General features: G+C 33.6%; 1 protein-coding gene across 4 annotated transcripts; it reads right to left on the bottom strand.

The window, feature by feature from the left end:
* Positions 1-4,180: 4,180 nt before the first annotated feature.
* Positions 4,181-18,756, bottom strand: ARL6 (ARF like GTPase 6). 4 transcript variants are annotated; one of them, XM_081953263.1, is made up of 8 exons: positions 18,330-18,756; positions 16,755-16,913; positions 13,121-13,185; positions 11,920-11,988; positions 9,109-9,203; positions 8,145-8,274; positions 6,854-6,909; positions 4,181-5,429 (listed from the first exon to the last, which is right to left on the bottom strand). In XM_081953263.1, the coding sequence occupies exons 2-8, from the start codon at positions 16,875-16,877 to the stop codon at positions 5,404-5,406; spliced, it is 564 nt and encodes a 187-aa protein (XP_081809389.1). In that variant the 5' UTR covers positions 16,878-16,913; positions 18,330-18,756; the 3' UTR covers positions 4,181-5,403. The 4 variants fall into 4 exon arrangements, with proteins under 4 accessions (XP_081809389.1, XP_081809387.1, XP_081809390.1 ...); XM_081953261.1 differs by lacking the exon at positions 18,330-18,756 and adding an exon at positions 18,231-18,325; XM_081953264.1 differs by lacking the exon at positions 18,330-18,756 and adding an exon at positions 18,231-18,325 and having other exon boundaries at positions 13,124-13,185.
* Between the last annotated feature and the right edge of the window lie 1,576 nt (positions 18,757-20,332).

Here is a 20,332-nt window from a genome sequence, read left to right as displayed (position 1 = left end):
AGTAGTGATCCAGCTTGCTCTGTGGTCGGAGGGTTCCCCTTTTATAGGGATCGGGTACGCCCCTCGACCAATCAGAACGATACCTGTTTCCCGCTGTAGCAGCGGACCAGAGGGGAGACTTGCCACGATATATGCTAATATCTAACAACAACACTAACAGCAAACAGCAAAGTATGTTCGTAAAGATCTGGAAGATAGATAAACTGTAGCATACATACTTCTGAGACTTAAGATCACTAAATATTGATGAAACTATGTCCCAGAATTTAATGCAGTCAAAAGTGCTTAGATAAGCCTTATTCCTAGGTAGGCATAAACTGATAGTCTTATTTTAGTGTAGGTGCTACAGGCATTCAATGTATATATATATATATATATTATATTCCTCATAAAAAGTACAACAATGGGGCTGGTTTTTTTATCAGTATTAAAAACTGGTATAGGACATACCAAAAGCCTGTCTTTCTACATAATCTTAACAGTATTTATTATTCTTCATCTATTTTCTCCAAGATACTTCCTTTTCCAGAACAAAAAAAAAATGCTCTAAGGCATGTACACAGAAGGAAGCTCTCTGAATAAATGAGTTTGGACTGGGGCCTAAAATAATTGCGTGTCATTGCATAAATCAGTTTTCTTTTAAAAGAACATTTCAATGTGTTATCTTCAAAATAAAAGGCCAAAATGTAAACAATTTGAAACTATTTTACATTTGAACTGCTTTGAATGTTGTGTGGACAGAAAAATATACAAATAAAAATTAAAGTAACAATGTATTACAACAATTATATAAATGCCAGTGAGAATGCTAAGTGAATAAGTACAAGAACACTTCTTTCATCCTGCAGAGTGAATCACACTATGTGGGTACAATATGATCTATTCCCACTTTCTGGTTACCAGTTGTGAGTCATATTCTTCCACCATAAAGGGAATTCTGCGAGAGTACAAGCAAATAGTAACACTCACATGCCAAGCAGATAGTAAGATGTTAATAAACAACAGGCTTTGTTCCAGACATCCACCTATTAGGAGTGCCAGAAACTTTCTGAATAACAACTTCAATCTGCTTCAGGCCTGGATGCAAGAATGATCCTCTACTGCTCCTCCAGAGTATCACAACATTCCCTGCTCTACAGCTGAAGCAAAAGGATTCAATCTGTCCCTTAAGGCCTGGTCTATCCTCAATAGGATTGGGACTCAAGATGGCAGATATGTTAGCCTACTCCTTAAATGGAAAAGCTCTCCTCTTTGGAATGTAGTGGCCAATGTGACATATTGTGGGACAATGACCTCTGAGCACATAAATTCAAGAGATCTTATGTATGCTACACCATCATGCATTTACTATATAATCTTACCTTTTAATTTGTAAATAGAATAAATATTTTCACATTTAAGCATATAATTGTGATGTGCTTTTTAATGTATTTGCCATACACTAAATAAATCCTGCAGAGTTCCATCCAACCTTGAGGAAGCGCCTGTTTCTAGATTCATGGCAAACATAAGGTAAAGGACTCCCTGTGGATTTTACTCCCTAGTCAATGCGGGTGCTGCTCATCTCCATTTGCACTGTCTGAAGACATTGTCATGGTCATGTGGCCGATATGACATCATGGAACGCTGTTGCCTTCCCACCAAAGTGGTACCAATTTATCTACTCGCATTTGCATGCTTTCAGACTGCTAGATTGACCAGAGGTGGGGTGAGGCAGGAGCTTACCCACTGCATGGCATTTAAGTCTCGAACCTGGGCTTTTGGCTTTCCAGCCGACAAACCCAGCATCTTAACTACTGAGTCATTGCGCTGCCCTTGGCAAAGGAACAAATGTCTATGTCACTCCAGGGTATGGGATGAAATTTAAAAACCCACTTCCTGAGTAGAGTATCCTAATTACCTTAGAACAGGGGTGTCAAAGTGGCGGCCCATGGGTCAGATGTGTCACATGCAGGCCACGCCCCCCAGCTCCGTGAAGAGAAAAAATGTTGTGATACGTCATGTGACAGCAACATGACACAGTGAGTTTGACATCCATGCTTAGAAAGTCTTTGGCAAATGCTATGCTCCAAACATAAACACTTAAAGCCAGTTATTTGATCAATGGTGGCAATCCCCAGCACAATTCCCTTGCTAGGATTAATTCTATATATTAATTTAACATTACATTTCAATTCTGAGATTAAAATGGTAAGTAGCAAGTAGTAGTTAACACCTGGGACTTTATATTTTATTCTGCCATTTTTTGTCAACTCAAGGAAGTCTACATACCAAATGTTCCTATCTCTTATATTCCCCATAGCAACAACCCTGAGGGATGGGTTGGGCTGAATTACTGGTCCAAAATCACCCAACTGGCTTTCATGCCTAAGGGAGGCCTAGAGCTCATAGTCTAAGCTACCACCTTAAGCACAACATCAAATAGACCCATCCCATTGATTAGGTGGATAGGTAGGTTTATAGAGGTATTGCCCCTCTTCACTTTCTGAGGCCTTGGCAGCTGTCCAAGGGACCTTATGCTTGAATAATTATAGCCTTTCTTACTAGCATGCAATAAAATAACCTACTTCTGTTTCTGGTAAGAAGGTTTGGATCATTTAGATGATAGCTCCCTATTAGTATACAGTAACATCAAACATTTACCCAAAGCATTGTGACAAAGGCAATACACACTTTGGGATTGGCCTTAAATTCTTATATTTCATATAAAAAATTATTTGTCATGTGGTAGGTGGCAAAAGCCTCTAGCCTCTGGCCCTAATTGCCAACTAAGAACCATGCAAATACATGCAAATTAAACAGTTAACAATGAGGCCCTAGTTACCATATAGAAACTACAAGGCTGGCAAAGCCTGTTTGTGAAACCATTTAAGGGCTAGAGATATATTTTATATTCTAAAGATTCTAACATGTTACTTAGCTTTGAAAAGCAACAGCTTACAATAAAAATCTCCAGCTATTTCGAATGTTTTATTCAGAATATATTGCTAAGAGCTAAATAAATCCCATTAAAATATATTCATTACTCAACTTGCTTCGCTGCCAATTACTAAAGTTTTATTTATGAACAAATTACATGTTGATTTTCTCTTTTGACTAATTTTGAAAAACAATTCATTTTATTCCCCTTTTAATTTATGGACAATACAATTCTATGTATGCTGCTTATTAGTAAATTCCACTGATTTTATACTTCTTAAAATTAGAGAAACTAAAAAAAGGCTCTAAAATACCCAATTAGATTTCTATATGTATTTACCTATCTGTTGCTCTTAAGCATACTATGTTTAGGTTGCAAAACTTTCCATGAACATGCAATGAGCATTCCTATTAGTTTTTATTTCTCTTTTTATACTTGAATTACAGAAATTTAATAATTAGCATCAGGTTATTTTCTAATCTAGTTTTTATATATTGCATGTATTGTATATTTTGTGGACATGATATATGTCCAAGCTAAAGCTGTAGATTGCATTGCTCATTTTCTTAGCAGTTCCTTATGTTCTTAATTGTTCAATAGTCTTTTACCATAGTAACAACAGAGAGGTATCTTGTACTACCTGCAGATGTATATCAATAGTTGGATATATCAAATAGAAATTGCTTCGGTCAAAGGTTCTATACTACAAAATAAAAATGATTGTTTTTAATTGGATGAATGTCATTTTCCATAAAGACAGCTGAAAAGTTCAATTATGTTTTTCAATATAAAATGTATCCTTAAAGCTGATTCATGCAGTTTCCATCACTTGTGACTGAGGTAGTCGTAGTGTCCCCTTTAGTTTAGCTTACTTTTGCTCCTCTGATGTTCACATTTTTAAGCTGCCCAGAATCACCAAGGATTTATGTAGCCCCAAAATTGGAAAATATAAAACAAATATGGTAATAAATTCCAATCATTCCCTTCTCTTGATGCAGCTCATAGATGTGGAAGTTTTGTCCTGCTAGCTTGCTTCACTCTCCAATGAAAGCCTGTTCCCTTCAACTTTTAACTAGGAAAAATATTAGTCCAAGTAACTGATAATATCTTGAAGCAATTCTTACAGAGTGCTTTGCCTGCTTTGCATTTTCCCCAAGTGTAGCATGGTCTCTGAAAAATGCTCCCTACAATATTTCAATCTATTTCATTTCATGAATGCAACATTTGTCATCTTAAAAGATACAGAATCCATTATGTCAGTTATGTACTTTATTTATCAAAATATTTTTAAGCTGTTACAGAAATCAATATAATTTAGCACATAAATAGCACATCATAAACATCCAAATAGCTTGTAAATTCACAATTCACATCTAACTAAAATATTGTATGGCATAGCTGTTTTCTGTGCAAGTGAAAAATTATACCAAATGTCTATTGCAGTGGATTGTTTGACATGATAAACATGGCCTACAAAGACATGAAAGATGCCTATGAGTGTTATGGGAGTACAAGTATGCAAAATAGAAGAGTTTGTTTTAGAAATGTTCAATCTCACTACTCAAAGGGGTTGATTCAAATGATTTGTGCCCTTTCAGAAGTGTATCATCTAGAATACCATACTTTGAGATGTTACAGTTCCGGACATGTGAAAACCTCACTGCAATGTGTGGATCATCCTATTCCAGAAGAAAAAAAATTCCAGAGAAAACTGAATATTTTGCAAAATAATAATAATAAAAAAACCCACTCGTTTTGCTTAGAGCAAAACAGTCTAGCTTGGTGCTTGTACATATGACATCTTCTATTACCTGTCTGGAAAAATAACTTTAGTTGCATTTTTTCTTAACCCTTATTTATTTTCTTTCTCAATACTTTGTTATACTTTGTTATATAAAACAGGTTTATAAACTCAAATTTCAAACTATGGTTTGAAGTTATTTTGTACATAGGATAAACCATGATCTATGGGCTAGACAATACAACATGATGAAAAAAAATAATGTGTGGGGACGAAAAGGGATAAAAGTAGTCTTCCCAGCTGCAGGAAAAAGAGTTTAAAAGAACAAGAAGTATACTAGTTTAAGTTTCACAGCATTTTTCTTTCTTTCTTATGACTATTAAATTGAAACCTCATTTTAGTTCAGGAAGAGACATGGCCAGTGTGAAGTTCTGAATGTAAGACACTATGCAAAGCTTTTCAGAAATCATTTTTGTTAAGATATCATATGTTCTAACTAAATATCAAACAAAAATATACCAAAGGGTTTTGAATAGTATACAATTACTTCATCATTTTATTTGACCACAGCTAAATCTCTGGTCACATTATGGCCATTATAAACTATTAGCAAAAATACTATTTTATTTTAAAGGCTTTTATAAAAACCAACACAAGAAAACACACAGGCCTAAAGTTTTTGTCTCCGAGGCCTTCAGTATCTATAAATTATATTTAATATTTCCATTAGCATATTAGCTTTTCATGTCTTCATTATTTGGATCTGATCTAGATAAAAACAAACACAAATTCACATTAAAATGCAGTTTTCATATAGGATACCATCAAAAAATTTCCATCGTTACCATTCAGAAACATTTTAAGCTTCTAAGGAGTAATGTACAAATATGTTTATAGATTTTCTGGTTCATGAACAGAAATGTCCAGCAGCCTAGTTTTTGATGGACAGTTCTGAGATACTATTTCAAAATTCTAAATATTTAAAGTTTTCAATTTCCATATAGTATATATTGTAGTTAGTTACAAGGTTTCTCTGCATCTCAATCTTCAATCTTTGCTGACATCTAGTGGTGTTTTTTTTTAACATAAGATTCTTGACTGGAAAGTTTTAGAATAAAGTGTTAACCAACTATATGAAACTGTTAGTTGCTGTCTAATTGTTCTTTTTCAAAAAGTGTACATTTTTATTGTCAAAACCAAAGCTTATTTTAATATCTTATTCTGTCAAATCTTTTAACAGTGATATAAAGGAGGATAATGATCTTTTAAATGTAGATTTGTTTGCTATATTCTGCTTGCTGTAGGAAAATAACTTGAGGTCCAGCGTCTCTTCCTATGTGTGAGAAAAATGCCTCTAGCAGCTGAAGCAACACTGTACAATATCAGGTAATATTAAAGCAAGCAAACTTTAGGTAAGACAGGAGTAGCAAAATCATCTTCTCTGAATTGCTTAAGTAAATGTCTTATGAGGACTAATGGAATGACTAGTCTTATTTATAAGTGATGTTACATGAAATAATTCACATACAGCATATTTGTAATGCGAGTATGAACAATCATCTTAGCATTAAGTTCTATAAATGGCTTCTGTTCAGTATTTATTGTTCCCTTCTCTTTTAACTGCTTTTGGTTTATATATATATATATATATATTTAAATGATTTTGATTTTTATATTGTTTTTTTAATGTGTTGCAATTTGCAACCCATTTTAAGATGTTTTACAGAGGAAACAGTAAAAGTACATCTTAAAAATTGAGATAATAGCAAGAACCTTGTTTGTGTATATATACACACACATAAAGATATAATTTCAGCTGCTTTAAACAAAAGCGATCATTTGGATCAAATAAACTTCGACCAGAAATTAGAACTGTTTTTCTTCTTTTTATTGTATTATTTACAATGAATTTTAAAAAGGAAATGAATATTTTTATAATATTATTTTGACTTTAATCACAGGAATAAAAATATTGCTGATACAGTAATCAAAACTGAAATTTTAAAATGTTTGAATGAGTGTCTAATTGAAAGAAGCATCCAAATAATTGTAAGGATACTTACTGTGTAATTTGATCTGACAGCAGAAATAGGCAGGAAAAAACAAAATGAAATGATGGAAAAATATTTTTTTTTAAAAAAGGAGGGCTTGTGGAAAAAAAAAAAACCAAGGAAGGCAAAATTAAGACATACCTTGTAGCCAGTCCACGCCTTCTTGCAATCCTTCTCCTTTAAGAGCATCACTGGCACTGAAAGAACACATTCTTGTAAGTAATACAAACAATTGAAGAAATATTTTAAAAATTAATCAGCTTCAGGTGAGTCACACACGTACACAACCGTCTTTAGTTATAATATCTAGTATCAAATATAGATGGTATCAATTGTGAAGTTACTTCCTGCTTCCTGATCTGCTGAAGAAGTTAACATACTGGATTTTCTCTACATGCCCACGCTGGTTCATGCCAAGTTATCTGCCCTACTGTGCTTTACATCTTAACACCACTTTTTAAAAAAAGTCCAAGAAATTGGCATCAAAGAGCCAGCTGCCAGTCTCCTCTTTTATTTCCAAGAATGCTTCTAGGCCCCAAACAAATTCCCTAAATTTGGGGGCAGTTGTAACCCAGTGCTTTGTAACTGTGTACATCTTCCCAGAAAAATGGCAATGATAAAGCAGAGGATTAAAAGTATTTATAGTTTTCAGTATTCATGCTGCTTCTTGCTGGGAAATCTTTGTGAGGTCCAGCAGCTAGAATGTGTATTTAGCTGTGACAAAGTCACGCTGCCCAGGTGCACGAGGAGGCTAATCTACATTGCAACTTAGGACGCTGCTGCCTAATGTTTAAACAATCCAGATATCCAGCCATAAGTTTAGTAATCCCAGTAACCGTTCATAAGTTAATTTTATTCATAATTTTATTATTTGTGCGGTGTGTTTTTAAAATGCTGTGATGCTTTGTATTTTAATATACATTTTACCTGTTGTTTTTGTGAATTTTTATGCATTAATGCTGCATTCTGTTATGTCACATGAAATAAATAAATAAAATTCTATAGTTAAATGTAAGCCACAATGAAACTATTTGAATTTGGAGACATACAAATTAAACCTAAAAATGTAACTATATGGTTCTCTCCCCCCCCTCTGCCCCTGTACATATAATATGTATTTAAAAATACATATACTCATGCATGCATACATATATACATTGAGTATTTGGTCATGTATGCATGGAAGAAACCAACTCGCTTCCTCATTTTGCACAAAATCTTATATTCAGTGAAATTTTGCATATTCATCATTAGTGAAAGTAACACTTTCCAAACAAGAATTATGGAGAGTAAAAAGATTTATTGGATAGCAAATTATTAACTAGTATGCACAAGAAAACTAAAGAACAATGGAATAAAACATTCAAAATCCAAATACAAAATATAATGTAATTCACATTAAATATTTTTTGTTATAAAATCAGAATTTTACCAGATCTGCCATGGCTTGTCTTTGATGTTCTCTAATGTCAGTAAATGAGAGACTTTAACAGAGGATACAGCATCTCTAAGATCCATCTTGTTTGCAAAGAACAAAATTGGTATTCGGCGGTGTTTAAGATCTAGAACATAATCATTTGTTAAATTGTCATCATATATATGAAAACTGTTTTACATAGAAATGGGAAACATACATTGTTCACTAGTCAATATCTTCCTTAAAGATTATAACCCTCAAGATGAAAGCTCTAGGAAAGTTTATTTCTGAAGAAATATCTAAATAATCTTCCATACATGTTTAAGCACCAAAAACTGTTGCAAATGAAAACACATTTCTAAATGCACCAATGTATCCTATGTCAAGTAAAACATTTTAAAACTTTTTTCAAAACAAAACACCAAAATATGTGAAATTAGTGTAATTTTTCCTAAATAACAAAAAAGCAGCACACATAAACCAGAATAAATTTATTAGAGAATGTGGGAAAAGCAATGATTAATTGCTTAAAAAAAGAAATGTTAAATCAGGCTGGGAGGATATGAACTGTGTGGCTTGTTCACATTATGATTTATGTTGTTTTTAATAAACAATTTTTATTTATTTTTGAACAAAGACAAACATAAAAATAAAAAAAGCCATCTTCCATTACAAATTGTAGAAAGTGTGTCAGTTGGTTACAGTATTTCCATGCATCTCTTCCATAGTCATCACTTGCTTTTCATATCAAATCGCATATTTTAAATTCACATATCTTATTTAACAAAAATATTTATTCAATGTTTTAAAAAATTAATTTCAGTAGTTTTAATTTTGAATTAAATACATTTCATAGTTATAATAATGAAAAATATACCAACAATATACTTATTTTAATCACTAAAGGAAAGTAAATAAATAAAATGTAATGTAGAATTATTTCAAAAGCGATTGATTTATTGTGAAAAAGATTCCTTACCTGGATGAGACAAGAGAGTGTCAAGTTCTTCCTTGGCCACAACCATTCTTAGTACGTCACTGCTATCAATGACAAAAATAATGGCCTGACAATCTCTGCATAGTACAAAAACAAAAGACACGAATTACATGTGTGAAAAATCTGAATAGTAAAAGTGTTAAGAAGCCATGAGGCAAAAAAGTGTTGTAGGTTATGCTTCAGAATTACACAGAAAAGCAGCATACTGGTATGTGCTCTTCAACTGCCCTTATTTGGATTCTTCTGCTAATAAGAACAGCTAAATAAAACAAGACACCTCTGCAAATTGTTTAGGATCATCAGCAACCTTGGTTTATTATTTTCTTTAAAGACCAGAACCAAAGGCCATGATTTATTCTTACTTTTTGATTCTGGCTTATTAGGAAAGAACAAGTCAGAATTCCTAGTTTTCATGTAATTCTCAAAAAGGATTGTTTAGTTGTTCCTTCTACCAGTAGAAGCCAGATGGGAATGGTGGGCAGTGTGCATTAGCAAGCATTTTGTTCCAAGGAATACAGTAATCCAAATACAGTTAAGGATTTGGAAGGGAAAAAAAACCCTATTACATTGAAATCCAGGTTTTTGTAAACAACAATGATAATAATCAATCTATATTAATACAAGTGGATTTTTAAAAGAATGTTTAACTAAATGACTCTATTTGGCAAATTTGTTCCACTATATCTCTTTGTCATCCATTCATGCACCTGGCTGCATTAAACAATTCATGCAACAATTGTAAAAAAGTGGGAAATGTAGTAAGTCTGAGAAAGCTCAGTTGAAAGTGCTCTAGTGCAATAGACATTAAAAAACTCAAAAACTAGCTTGAATGCAAAATTGCAATATATACTGTAATACAGCAGTTGTAGAATAGCATTTTTACATTCCCACTCCACAGCAACCCTCTCTGCCCTCAAAGCAGTAGGAGACAGTCATGTTCATGGGATGTACTGCAAAAAACGTAAGAGGAACTATTTGTAAAAATGAGATAGGCATTATCTCACTGAAATTCTATTTACAGTAATTTAAATCCAAGCTATTAGAGCCTTTAAAAGGTAATATGGTAATTTGCTAAATCAGAATGCTTAACTACTAAAAAGCAAGTTTAAAAGACAATCCTGTACTTACATACATCTATAGAGCTCAGTGTGGTTTACTCTCAGTAAGTATGCAAGTATAGCCTCAATATACTTTCAAAACAAAAATAGCAACTTTGTTTGAAGTTGCAAAGTGGTGAGGCATTAAATTTTCTCTATTTGGATTCTTCCAAAACAAACAAACAAACAAACAAATAAACAAAGTGTAATAGAAGCTTAGCAATGTGGCAAGGCTTTAAAATTGCTATATTTGGAAAATAATAAGTAGATAAATAAATAAATAAATAGTGAGTAATAGAAGCTTAGATGCTTATGTAGCAGCCTTTAATCTAATTTTTGCACAATTAATTAAGCAGTAAACTCTAATGTTTTCAAGATATAAAATGTTTAAATACTGGAGAAAGGAGACATAACTCAATCCATATAAAGTCATAATCCATAAATCATTTTATATTATTTCATGTAACTATTCAAGGAAAGAATTTTAATTCATGTTATATAAAAATAATCCCATAGGCACTCAGACATTCTTTATATAAGGAGGACCAATATTTTGTAAATTAATTTGTCCATTAATTTGTTATATATATTCAACAATTAAGCAGCTGTAAATGTATTAAGTATAAGATCCAAGGTGTGCAATCTATAGCCTACCATAAGTTAATGGGTTGCAATTTCTGTAAGTTGCTTTACAGTAGCCCTTGTCTTATAATAACAATTGGGTTTAGAATTTTGGTTGCTATGTGATGTGGTCATAAAGCATGACAGCATCACTTAGCGATGGCAATCCCTGCAGTCCAATTGCCATGGTTAAGTGAATCCCAAAGTCAGTGAAGAAGCCAGGAGAAATTTACAAGTTCCAGGCCAGCAGGCAGGTAAATGGTTGCTGCCAGTCTGGAAAGAAATAAGTGGATGCATGGGGCTGGATTGGGGAGGGTGTGGGGGGATGCATGAGAGGAAGGAGGACACAGTGTGTGCGAAAAGCATCGCACAGGTTGGGAAGAGTGCACACACTGCACAGGAATGAATGAAGGGTGCCATGCGGGTTGGGGAGGATGCATGGAGGTGTGGCATAAGTCAGGAAAGGTGTGCAAGAGTGCATTAACTTTCTGGGAAAACCAGGAGGGAAGATTGCAAATGGCAATCACATGATTGCAGGGTGTTTGGCAGCCAGTTGTTAGGGTGAATGAGTTACCAAATGCCCAGATCGTGATCATCTATCCATGGGGGCATTGCAACGGCCATAATTTTGGGGATTAGTCATGAGTTATTTTGTTCAGTATTGTAATTGAGGAATGAATGGTTATAAATCAAGGACTACTTGTACTAGCCAAGACTGCTAGAAAATAGGAATTTAATTTGGTCATTTTACAAGATGACTTTAAAAGGTAATAAAACTATCTAAAAGTTAGTATTTGCTGCTATAGCAATAATTTTCACAGGAATAGATAATTAACTTCCTTTCATATACCGTATTTCCTAATTATTCCCAGATTTGAGGTTTTTATATAGATTATATATATTTATATTATTCCAATTCATCATTCCTTCCCTTTCGTTCATGCTTGAGAATACTGCGGACAAGTCTAAGAGAAACGTAATTATAATTTTACTCTGCAAACTATTTTAACTAAATATTTTCATAAATTTAATAGAGGCATGAATAACTAAGTCTTACTGTTAAAAATAGACTTACCTATAATAATGTTCCCAGAGATTTCTGTATCTACCTTGACCTGACATATCAAACACAGTAAATGATAAACTGTAAAGAAACAATAAAACAGAGCATTAGATCTGTGACACATTCTGGATTGCAATCTTGTATAAATTATATAATGCCAATTCAGTGTAAGAACAACTTTTTGACTAGTACTCATGTTTTGACATTTAATTTAATATGATCCGTGAGTTTTATTGACAAGTGTCAAACTAAATTAAAAATATAGTTTTATACAAAGGAACAATCCATATTAAACAAAGAACTTAATTGGATCTTCACATTGTTGTCTTACTCTGTGCTGTGCACTTCTAAATATAAAGAAAACTACTTCCCATAATTCTTGTTTATTCCACTTCATATTCCTAAAATTTTCCCTGAAGAATATCTTCCTCTGTAATCTTGTTAAACTGCAGTCCAATATATGGTTACTATAAATAGTATAATATATACTTTAATATAGCGTTACTTCTAATCTGAATTGTATAGCATCTATTTCCAGATTTCTGAGCTGTCGGAATATAATTCATCTTAAAAAAAAAGACATGTTCCCAGGTGATCATTTTATACAACACCTTAACTATTGAAAGCTATCAGTAGCTTTAACAGTCAATCATCATATGGTCAGGAAGATGAGCCCAGCTGTAATGTATTTTTCGGATTTACTGTTCATGTTTGTAACGTGAGAGATGGGCGTGTTTTCCTTGCAAGAAAGTTAGCCTTCATTTATCCAACATCTCCTATTAAACTATTAGAATAGTGCTAAAAATGGAACTAACAAGATGGGTCTGCTAAGAACATTTGATTCTAAACAAAATAACCACATGGTTTCTCTCCAACTAGTTTCTCTAAAGTGTCTCAACATGTCTTGAATGCAAGATGGTATTCAAGAGGCAAGTAACTAGTTTAGGTAGATACTGTAGCTGTGCTGATTTTATCAGAAAATGTGTATACAAGATTGTCTTCCATAGAGACTTGGGTTCATTAAAAAGAAAGTTTCTCATTAAAACTTTCTTCACGTATGAGATGCACAATTCAGACTTACCTTATGTGTTTCAGGACCTGACATTTTCAGAATGAAAATAAGACACTTTAAATGTTACATCTGAAATATTTTCTTTAATGATTTAATGCATAACTATATATAAAGCTATAAAATATTGGAATAAAAGCATACTACCTCGATGTTTTGAATTTCTCTATACTGAATCCTATTGTAGGAACAATATCTTGAGCTTGAGCCTGTGCAAAAGAAAATCTGAGTTAAAAACAGTTATTTTAATATTTAAAATCAGTAATATATATTCTCTCTTAATTGAAATAATAGTGTATTGAAGCAATAATAAAATATTATTGAAATGTATAACAAGCAATTATACTAACACTTATAAAAGAATACATGTGCTTTCGAATAAAAAAACTATTATTTATCTTTTACGTTTGCCCCTAATTTTTGCCCTGTATAATAGCTCTGCAGACTTTTTAAATTTGATTTTATTCAGTCCAATAGTATATAAACTACCTTATATTTAATTTTACTTCATTTATTAGTACACAACAATGTGATGTAGTTATTCCTGTTATCTTTTAATGTGAATTGTTCAGGTGCTATATTAATTGTTGGCTATGTTTTGTATATGTCTCTCTGTGCTGTTTGTTCCCATCTTTTTTCATTAGTGTATATTGCTTTTTTATCGTGTTTTATTATGAGCTGTCAACAATTGCTCTGAAGTTAGGAAATCAAATAAATAAATACATTTATTGCAAGCATAAATATTTGCCTATAATGTCTGTAGCAGGTATTCATCAGGATTGACACTGTTGTTTATCTTATGATAATTCAATTACAACATTCACTTTTGAAAAAAAAATAAGTATGTAGTTGAGCAAAGAAGGAAAGAATATAAGCACTGGATTTGTCTCACCCAGTTATCAAAATATTAGTAATCAACATTGTGGATGTGGATCCAATATTAGAATAGAATAGAATTCTTTATTGGCCAAGTGTGATTGGACACACAAGGAATTTGTCTTTGGTGCATATGCTCTCAATATACGTAAAATAAAAGATACATGCATCATGAATCATAATGCACAAATGATAGTCATAGGGTACAAATAAGCAATCAAATCATACTAGGAAACAATCAGTATAAATCGTAAGGATACAAGCAACAAAGTTTCAGTCATGCAGTCATAAATGGGAGGAGATGGGTGATAGGAACAATGAGAAAATTAATAGTAATGCAGACTTAGTAAATAGTTTGAAGTGTTGAGAGAATTATTTGTTTAGCAAAGTGATGGCGTTCGGGAAAAAAACTGTGTTTAGTTGTTCTGGTATACAGTGCTCTATAGTGTCATTTTGAGCGTAGGAGTTGAAACAATTTATGTCCCGGATGCGAGGAATCTGTAAATATTTCCACAGTTATCTTTTAGTATACAAGTCCTCAATGGCAGGCAGGTTGGTCTAATTATCCTCTGAAGCCTCTGTCTGTCTTGTTGGGTTGCAGAACCAAACCAAAAACTATAGGGATTAGTGTCTGTTCATGCAATCTAAGTATATTGAATTTCCTAACTTTTGAGAAAGACATAGAGAATGAGTTATGCTCCAATTAAGAAAGATAAAAATATTTATAATTTGTCAAGCATAAGTATTTCATCTTCTTAACTAGAAGATGATTTATGGGTAAGAAACGATGAGATATTTAGGAACCAGAGTAAATCTCAACTTTTTTTGCATTTTGCATTTAAACATATACTTTATGTTTTTGCTAAAATTGCTTCTTTAACAAATCAATCATTATTTATAATGATATTAATCATCTGAATGCTTTCATGACTTAAATATTGTTTTACAGAGATATAATCAAACAAATCATTGCCCATTTAAATCCAAAAAATATTATAGAGGTGACTTATTTATTGTATTTTAAGCTACATAAAAATAAAATGCTCTGGATTAATTACATAGAAGACTAAAAGCATAAAATTCCACAGCAATCAGTATGTGAAACTAAATATAAATTGTACAAATATAGTCAGTTTAACCCAGAGCATTACAATTCTTTAAAAAATATAGAAATCCTAGATTGTCTTAGAAAATAAAACAATCTTGGAATGAAGTAAAATAAGATATTAATGTGGTATTAAATGTCCCTAAAAAGGATATCCATAATGGGATACCAAGGCAAAAAAAGCTTACCAGCACTTATTATTACATTACATTACATATATACGTATGTACTCAATTTTCATTGGGATTTCATTCTACCCTATAATTATGGATAATAAAACTACAGATAATGAGACCTGGAGTCCATAGGGATTAGGGAAGACCAGTGACTGATTGGAGGTTTGGAGGGTATATTGTGAAAAAAACCAGGGATGAATGCCCTGGTGGGAAAGAAAAAAGCACTGCAAAGACTGGCAACTGTGCATGGGAAGAAAAGGTGGGAGCGCTGATGAGGGGTGAGAAGCAAGTACTGAAAAGATTAGGAAAATATAGACTGAGCAGATTGGTAAGACAGGCAGCAGATTGCTGGGAAAATGTATTTGAGGACAAATGAATATACAAAATGGCAGACAGATAATCACATCTCCAAACACACAAATATGCCAAAATCTTTACTATAATTAGTTCTGGTCCATATATATCAATTGCAAATACACAAAAATGCCTATACGTGGTCCTCAATTTACAACAGTTCATTTAGTGTCTGTTCAAAGTTACAATGGCATTGAAAAAATAATCATTGCAGCATCCCCATGGTTGCAGATTTATATTCAGATGCTTGACAACTGGTTCATATTTATGACGTTTGCAGGGGTCATGTAATTATCTTTTGTGAGTTTCTGACAAGCAAATTCAATGGGGAAGCCAGATTCACTTAACAACTGTGTTACTAATTTAACAACTCTAGTGATTTTCTTAACAAATGTGGCAAGAAAAATCGTAAAATGGGCAAACCCATTTAACAAATTTCTTACCTAGGAACATAAATTCTGGGCACAATTGTGGTTGTTAAGTCAATGACCAACTGTATAATTAGGGCTCCTATGTATATGCAGTAAACAGCATTAACTTGGTTTATTATGTAACCCTAGTTTAAAAGTCATAAAACTGCCAATGGTACTCAGCATATTTGACATACTATGTTAGTTCTTAATTGATTCATTGTTAATATTGGTTATTTCTTTCTTAGAAGGTAAATTAAAGAAATAGCCATTATTAACACTGAATAAATGAGTTCATAGCAATTTACTTTCATATTGTTCCTTTTTTGAATTCTACTGCATACTTTATTCATTAGATGATTAAAGTTTACAGTCCAAAAATATTTATTTTTTAAGTTCAATGTTACAAATGTAAACATAATTCCTATTAGCATTTATTTTTTTGAAATATAAACTGTACAAACATTCAATGTTTACTTACAATTTACTCCTTCTCAAAGATATCTATCTATCATCTATCTATCATCTATCATCTATCTATCATCTATCTATCTATCTATCTATCTATCTATCTATCTATCTATCTATCTATCTATCATCTATCTATCTATCATCTATCTATCTATCTATCATCTATCTATCTATCTATCATCTATCTATCTATCTATCTATCTATCTATCTATCTATCTATCTATCTATCTATCATCTATCTATCTACACACAGATACATTTTGTCTTGAAATTAAATATTGCAATGTATTAAACATTCCATGTTTCCACAAATATCTCTAGTGATATATATCAGCTTTTCAACAATATAAAGTGAATTGGTAATAAACTAAAAATGTCTACTTACATTATATGGTTTTAACTTGTTGATAATTGTTGTTTTACCACTGTTGTCTAATCCAAGGCATAGAACATGAACTTCTTTCTTTTTCAGACCAAGCCAACTTGCCAATTTATCAAATAATCCCATAATTTTGATTGAATGGCACAGACAATTTGTGTATTTCTAAAGGTTGGAGATAGATAGGTAGATTTAAAAATTGAAATTACTATAGATGTACATGAAGGCAAAGGTTCCAAGACAATTAAATCAGAAGCATCCTGGAGAAGAAATAGTTGCAAATCATGTCACAGAAGGTTGGTTAGCCTAAGGAACAAGTAGATAAGCTGCTTATTTGGAAAGTCTTCTGGTCAAAACAGGCTAGGTACTTATCTTCCTGTTAAAGCACAATATCTTTCTGTCAATGGATAAATGTGATTTTACAATTCATAAAGCAGCGTGCAATGAGGCTAAGTTTTTATTTGTAAAAAAATAGAAGTAGATCCATATTTCTCATTTTATAGTTTAACCAAAATCAGAACCTTCTGTACAGTGCACTATTAAAAATATTCAAGAATCAAGATGGGAAACCAGTAATTATACCCACAAATAAGAGTTCCATGCCTTATTTAAAAGGATTTAAGGTCTACTTTATAACATCAGTAATTTAGCTTTATAAAACCTTTCCATCTTTCAATATAGTGGGACTATAAGGGTCTTTGGGTGCAACCAGATAATATTTTCAGTTAGATGTGGCAAACATGAAAAAAATCACATTTATAACACTACCCAAAGAAAATACACTTAAGTCTGTTGCTTCTGAGTAGGCAAATATATTTCCAAATAAAACATTAAGCTGAAACCAATGAGATTTTCTCTCTCAGCGTTCCTCTAAAAAGGTCTAGTCGCATCACTGGAAAGGTAGGTTATACCTGAATTTAGTCTCTGTGCTGATTTGCCATTTCTGCTTTTAAATGAAATCTACAACTAATCAGGCAAGCCAGGCATTTTAAAGAATGTAGCATCTTTCCCCCGAGCTGTGAATAAACTTTCTGCATTTCTGGTTCCACCCAGACATCAGAATTGTTTTAAGGGCAATCCAGAGCACTATTTCCCACGCTGGTGTTTGTCGAATATATGGACCCCAAACCCAGAATCCTTTCCTAGCATGGCCTGAGAACGAGTCGCCTTTAAATCCTACGCATCCAGGGAGCCGCTTTAAAGAACGGCACGGTTCACTAGGTGAAAACCGGATTTAAAACCCTGGCTCTGCCATGAAGTCGATCCCGCTCTTTCGTATGGCTAACCTAATCCTCTCTCAGGATTCGTACCAATAAAGGAGGGGTGGGGTGGGGGAGGCTGTGGGAAGCCAGGTGACCTCACCTTGCAGAGAAAGGCATACATAACTTTAAATTAAAAGTACAAGAGAAGCACTCAAGCTCTGCCTCCCCCCCACCCCCCTTTTTTTAAAGGAGCAGGAATCCGCGCCTCTACTATACTCACCAAAGCAAACGCGACCAACAGCAGCTGTCCGTCGGGCCTTGAAAGAGCAAGAACCCCCCCCTCTCCCCCTCCCCACTTCCCCGACGCCTACGTCGTTACCTCGGAAACAGAACCGTTCTCTAAGCCACGCCCTCCTCGAGGCGGAGCATCATTTTCAGTCCAGGGTTGGCGGTGAATTTTGGATGGTTCTTTGCGGGCTGAAGAGTCGCCATTGCCTGGATAGAAAAGCGGGGGCGATCCGCCATGGAAGCCCTCGCCTTCCGCCTTGAATCTTTCCGTGACAGGACGAGTACAGAAGTATCAAGAGACGGATGCAGGGTTTGAATATAACGGTGACGAAGAAGTGCCGTGGGGAAGGACGAATAATCCCGATAATCTGCTCTCCGCCCTCCACATTTGGCGTTCGGTCAATGCCTTCTTTAAACGAAACGTTTAAAAGCTCAGTAATATGTCTGCCTAGGAGCGAGGAGTGAGGGTTGGATTTTGATGGGGTGTGCGTGTGTGCCAGAGATGTGGCTTGGAAAGACGGCTGCCTGCCTGTTAATACGTACAACACAAATTAACCTCATCCATCCTATTAACTCCCAAGTATTTTCCTAGCAAATTATATTGCGCGCCTACTTACAGCCCCTCCCGCTTCCTGCTGTATGTTAAGAGTTGTCAATTGTGTTGTCGGCTGGCTGAGTTAAAATGTTTTAAGGCAACAAAAATCCACATCTGAATTTAAATGAACGTTTATTTTATAATCCTGTTCTCCGTTTCTGATTCGGTGTGCATAGGGACCCTGCCCCAAATCATTCCTGAATGGTTCTATTAATCTTTGAGTATGATTTTTTCCGTGTAGTTGTACCTGGATTAATACGTGATTGTATTTCTTGGCCATATCTGCTATTTGCTAATGCATTTCTGAATATATATATATGTGTGTGTGTGTGTGTGTGTATGTGTGTGTATACATATGTATATGTGTATGTATGTGTGTGTGTATATATATATATGTGTGTTGTATTTGTGCTGATAAAACACAAACACACATATATGTATGTATGTATGTACGTACGTACATATATATCCCAGTAAGGGTATGGCTAGCTGATGAGAGTTAAATAGCTCGAAATAGATCTATACTAGTCTCCCTTTATTTATCAGCACAAATGCAACACACACACACATACATATATTTTAGACTTAACAGCCTGGTTTCCTTGTTCTTAACCTTTGCAATTACCCTTTATTACTCTTTTTGCAGACTCTGATGCTGATCTGCACGATAGTTCAGGGACATTTACCTTCTGTAATGAAAACGGAGCATATTTTACTGGGAAAGAAGAAAGGAAGTATAGCATTGCATTATTGCTTTATAGGATATTGCTGAATTTTATTTCCTTGCTGAAATTGAGGATTGACTAATGGTAAACTATAATGAATTGTACTGGCAGAGTCTGGAAGAACCTTGGCCAAACAGTACTTAGAAATTCTATAGGAAATATACCAGTGTTTTCTAGCTTTTGTACTTCCACTCCAGGTAATAATGGGCAACTTGCTGACAGTTTGCAAGTTACAGATTATAAAATGTTTGAATTATTTTGTGCCTAGAAAATGTTTTTTTCCTCTTAGTTTTCTTTAGTAACCAGGATGCAGACTGTTTCTGTTAACATGCTGCTTTAAAGCCAGTTGCTCTTGAATTGTCTTATGGCAACTGTTCCACCAATTCAATTTTATTGGAACGTTTACTAGTAGAAGAGTAAAGCTCTGGTCAGTTTAATCGTGGTATATTTCTAGAGGTAATACCAACATTTTAGATTGTGCTAGATTTGTAACAACTATTTCTATAAAAGAACTAGAGAAAAGTCAAGTTCTTATCTCTATTGCCCAAGTTAATAGTAGCAAGGAAGGATTAGACTCCCACAGCCAATCTATACTTTACTTATTTGCCTTTAAATCTGTAGTTCAAGATCAGGAAGCAGTGAAGGCTATTGACTACTTAATTCACATTTTCTGACTTGTTACGTGAAACAGTACAGGGAACAATGACTCTTAGCTTTGCTTAGTATCCGCATATGTTATTAATTTTTTAAAATTTAAAGCCATTTGCATTATCT

The sequence above is a fragment of the Natrix helvetica genome, assembly GCF_964273705.1.
Source record: "Natrix helvetica genome assembly, chromosome: 4".
NCBI lineage: Eukaryota > Metazoa > Chordata > Lepidosauria > Squamata > Natricidae > Natrix > Natrix helvetica.
This window is presented reverse-complemented; position numbering and strand designations above follow the sequence as displayed.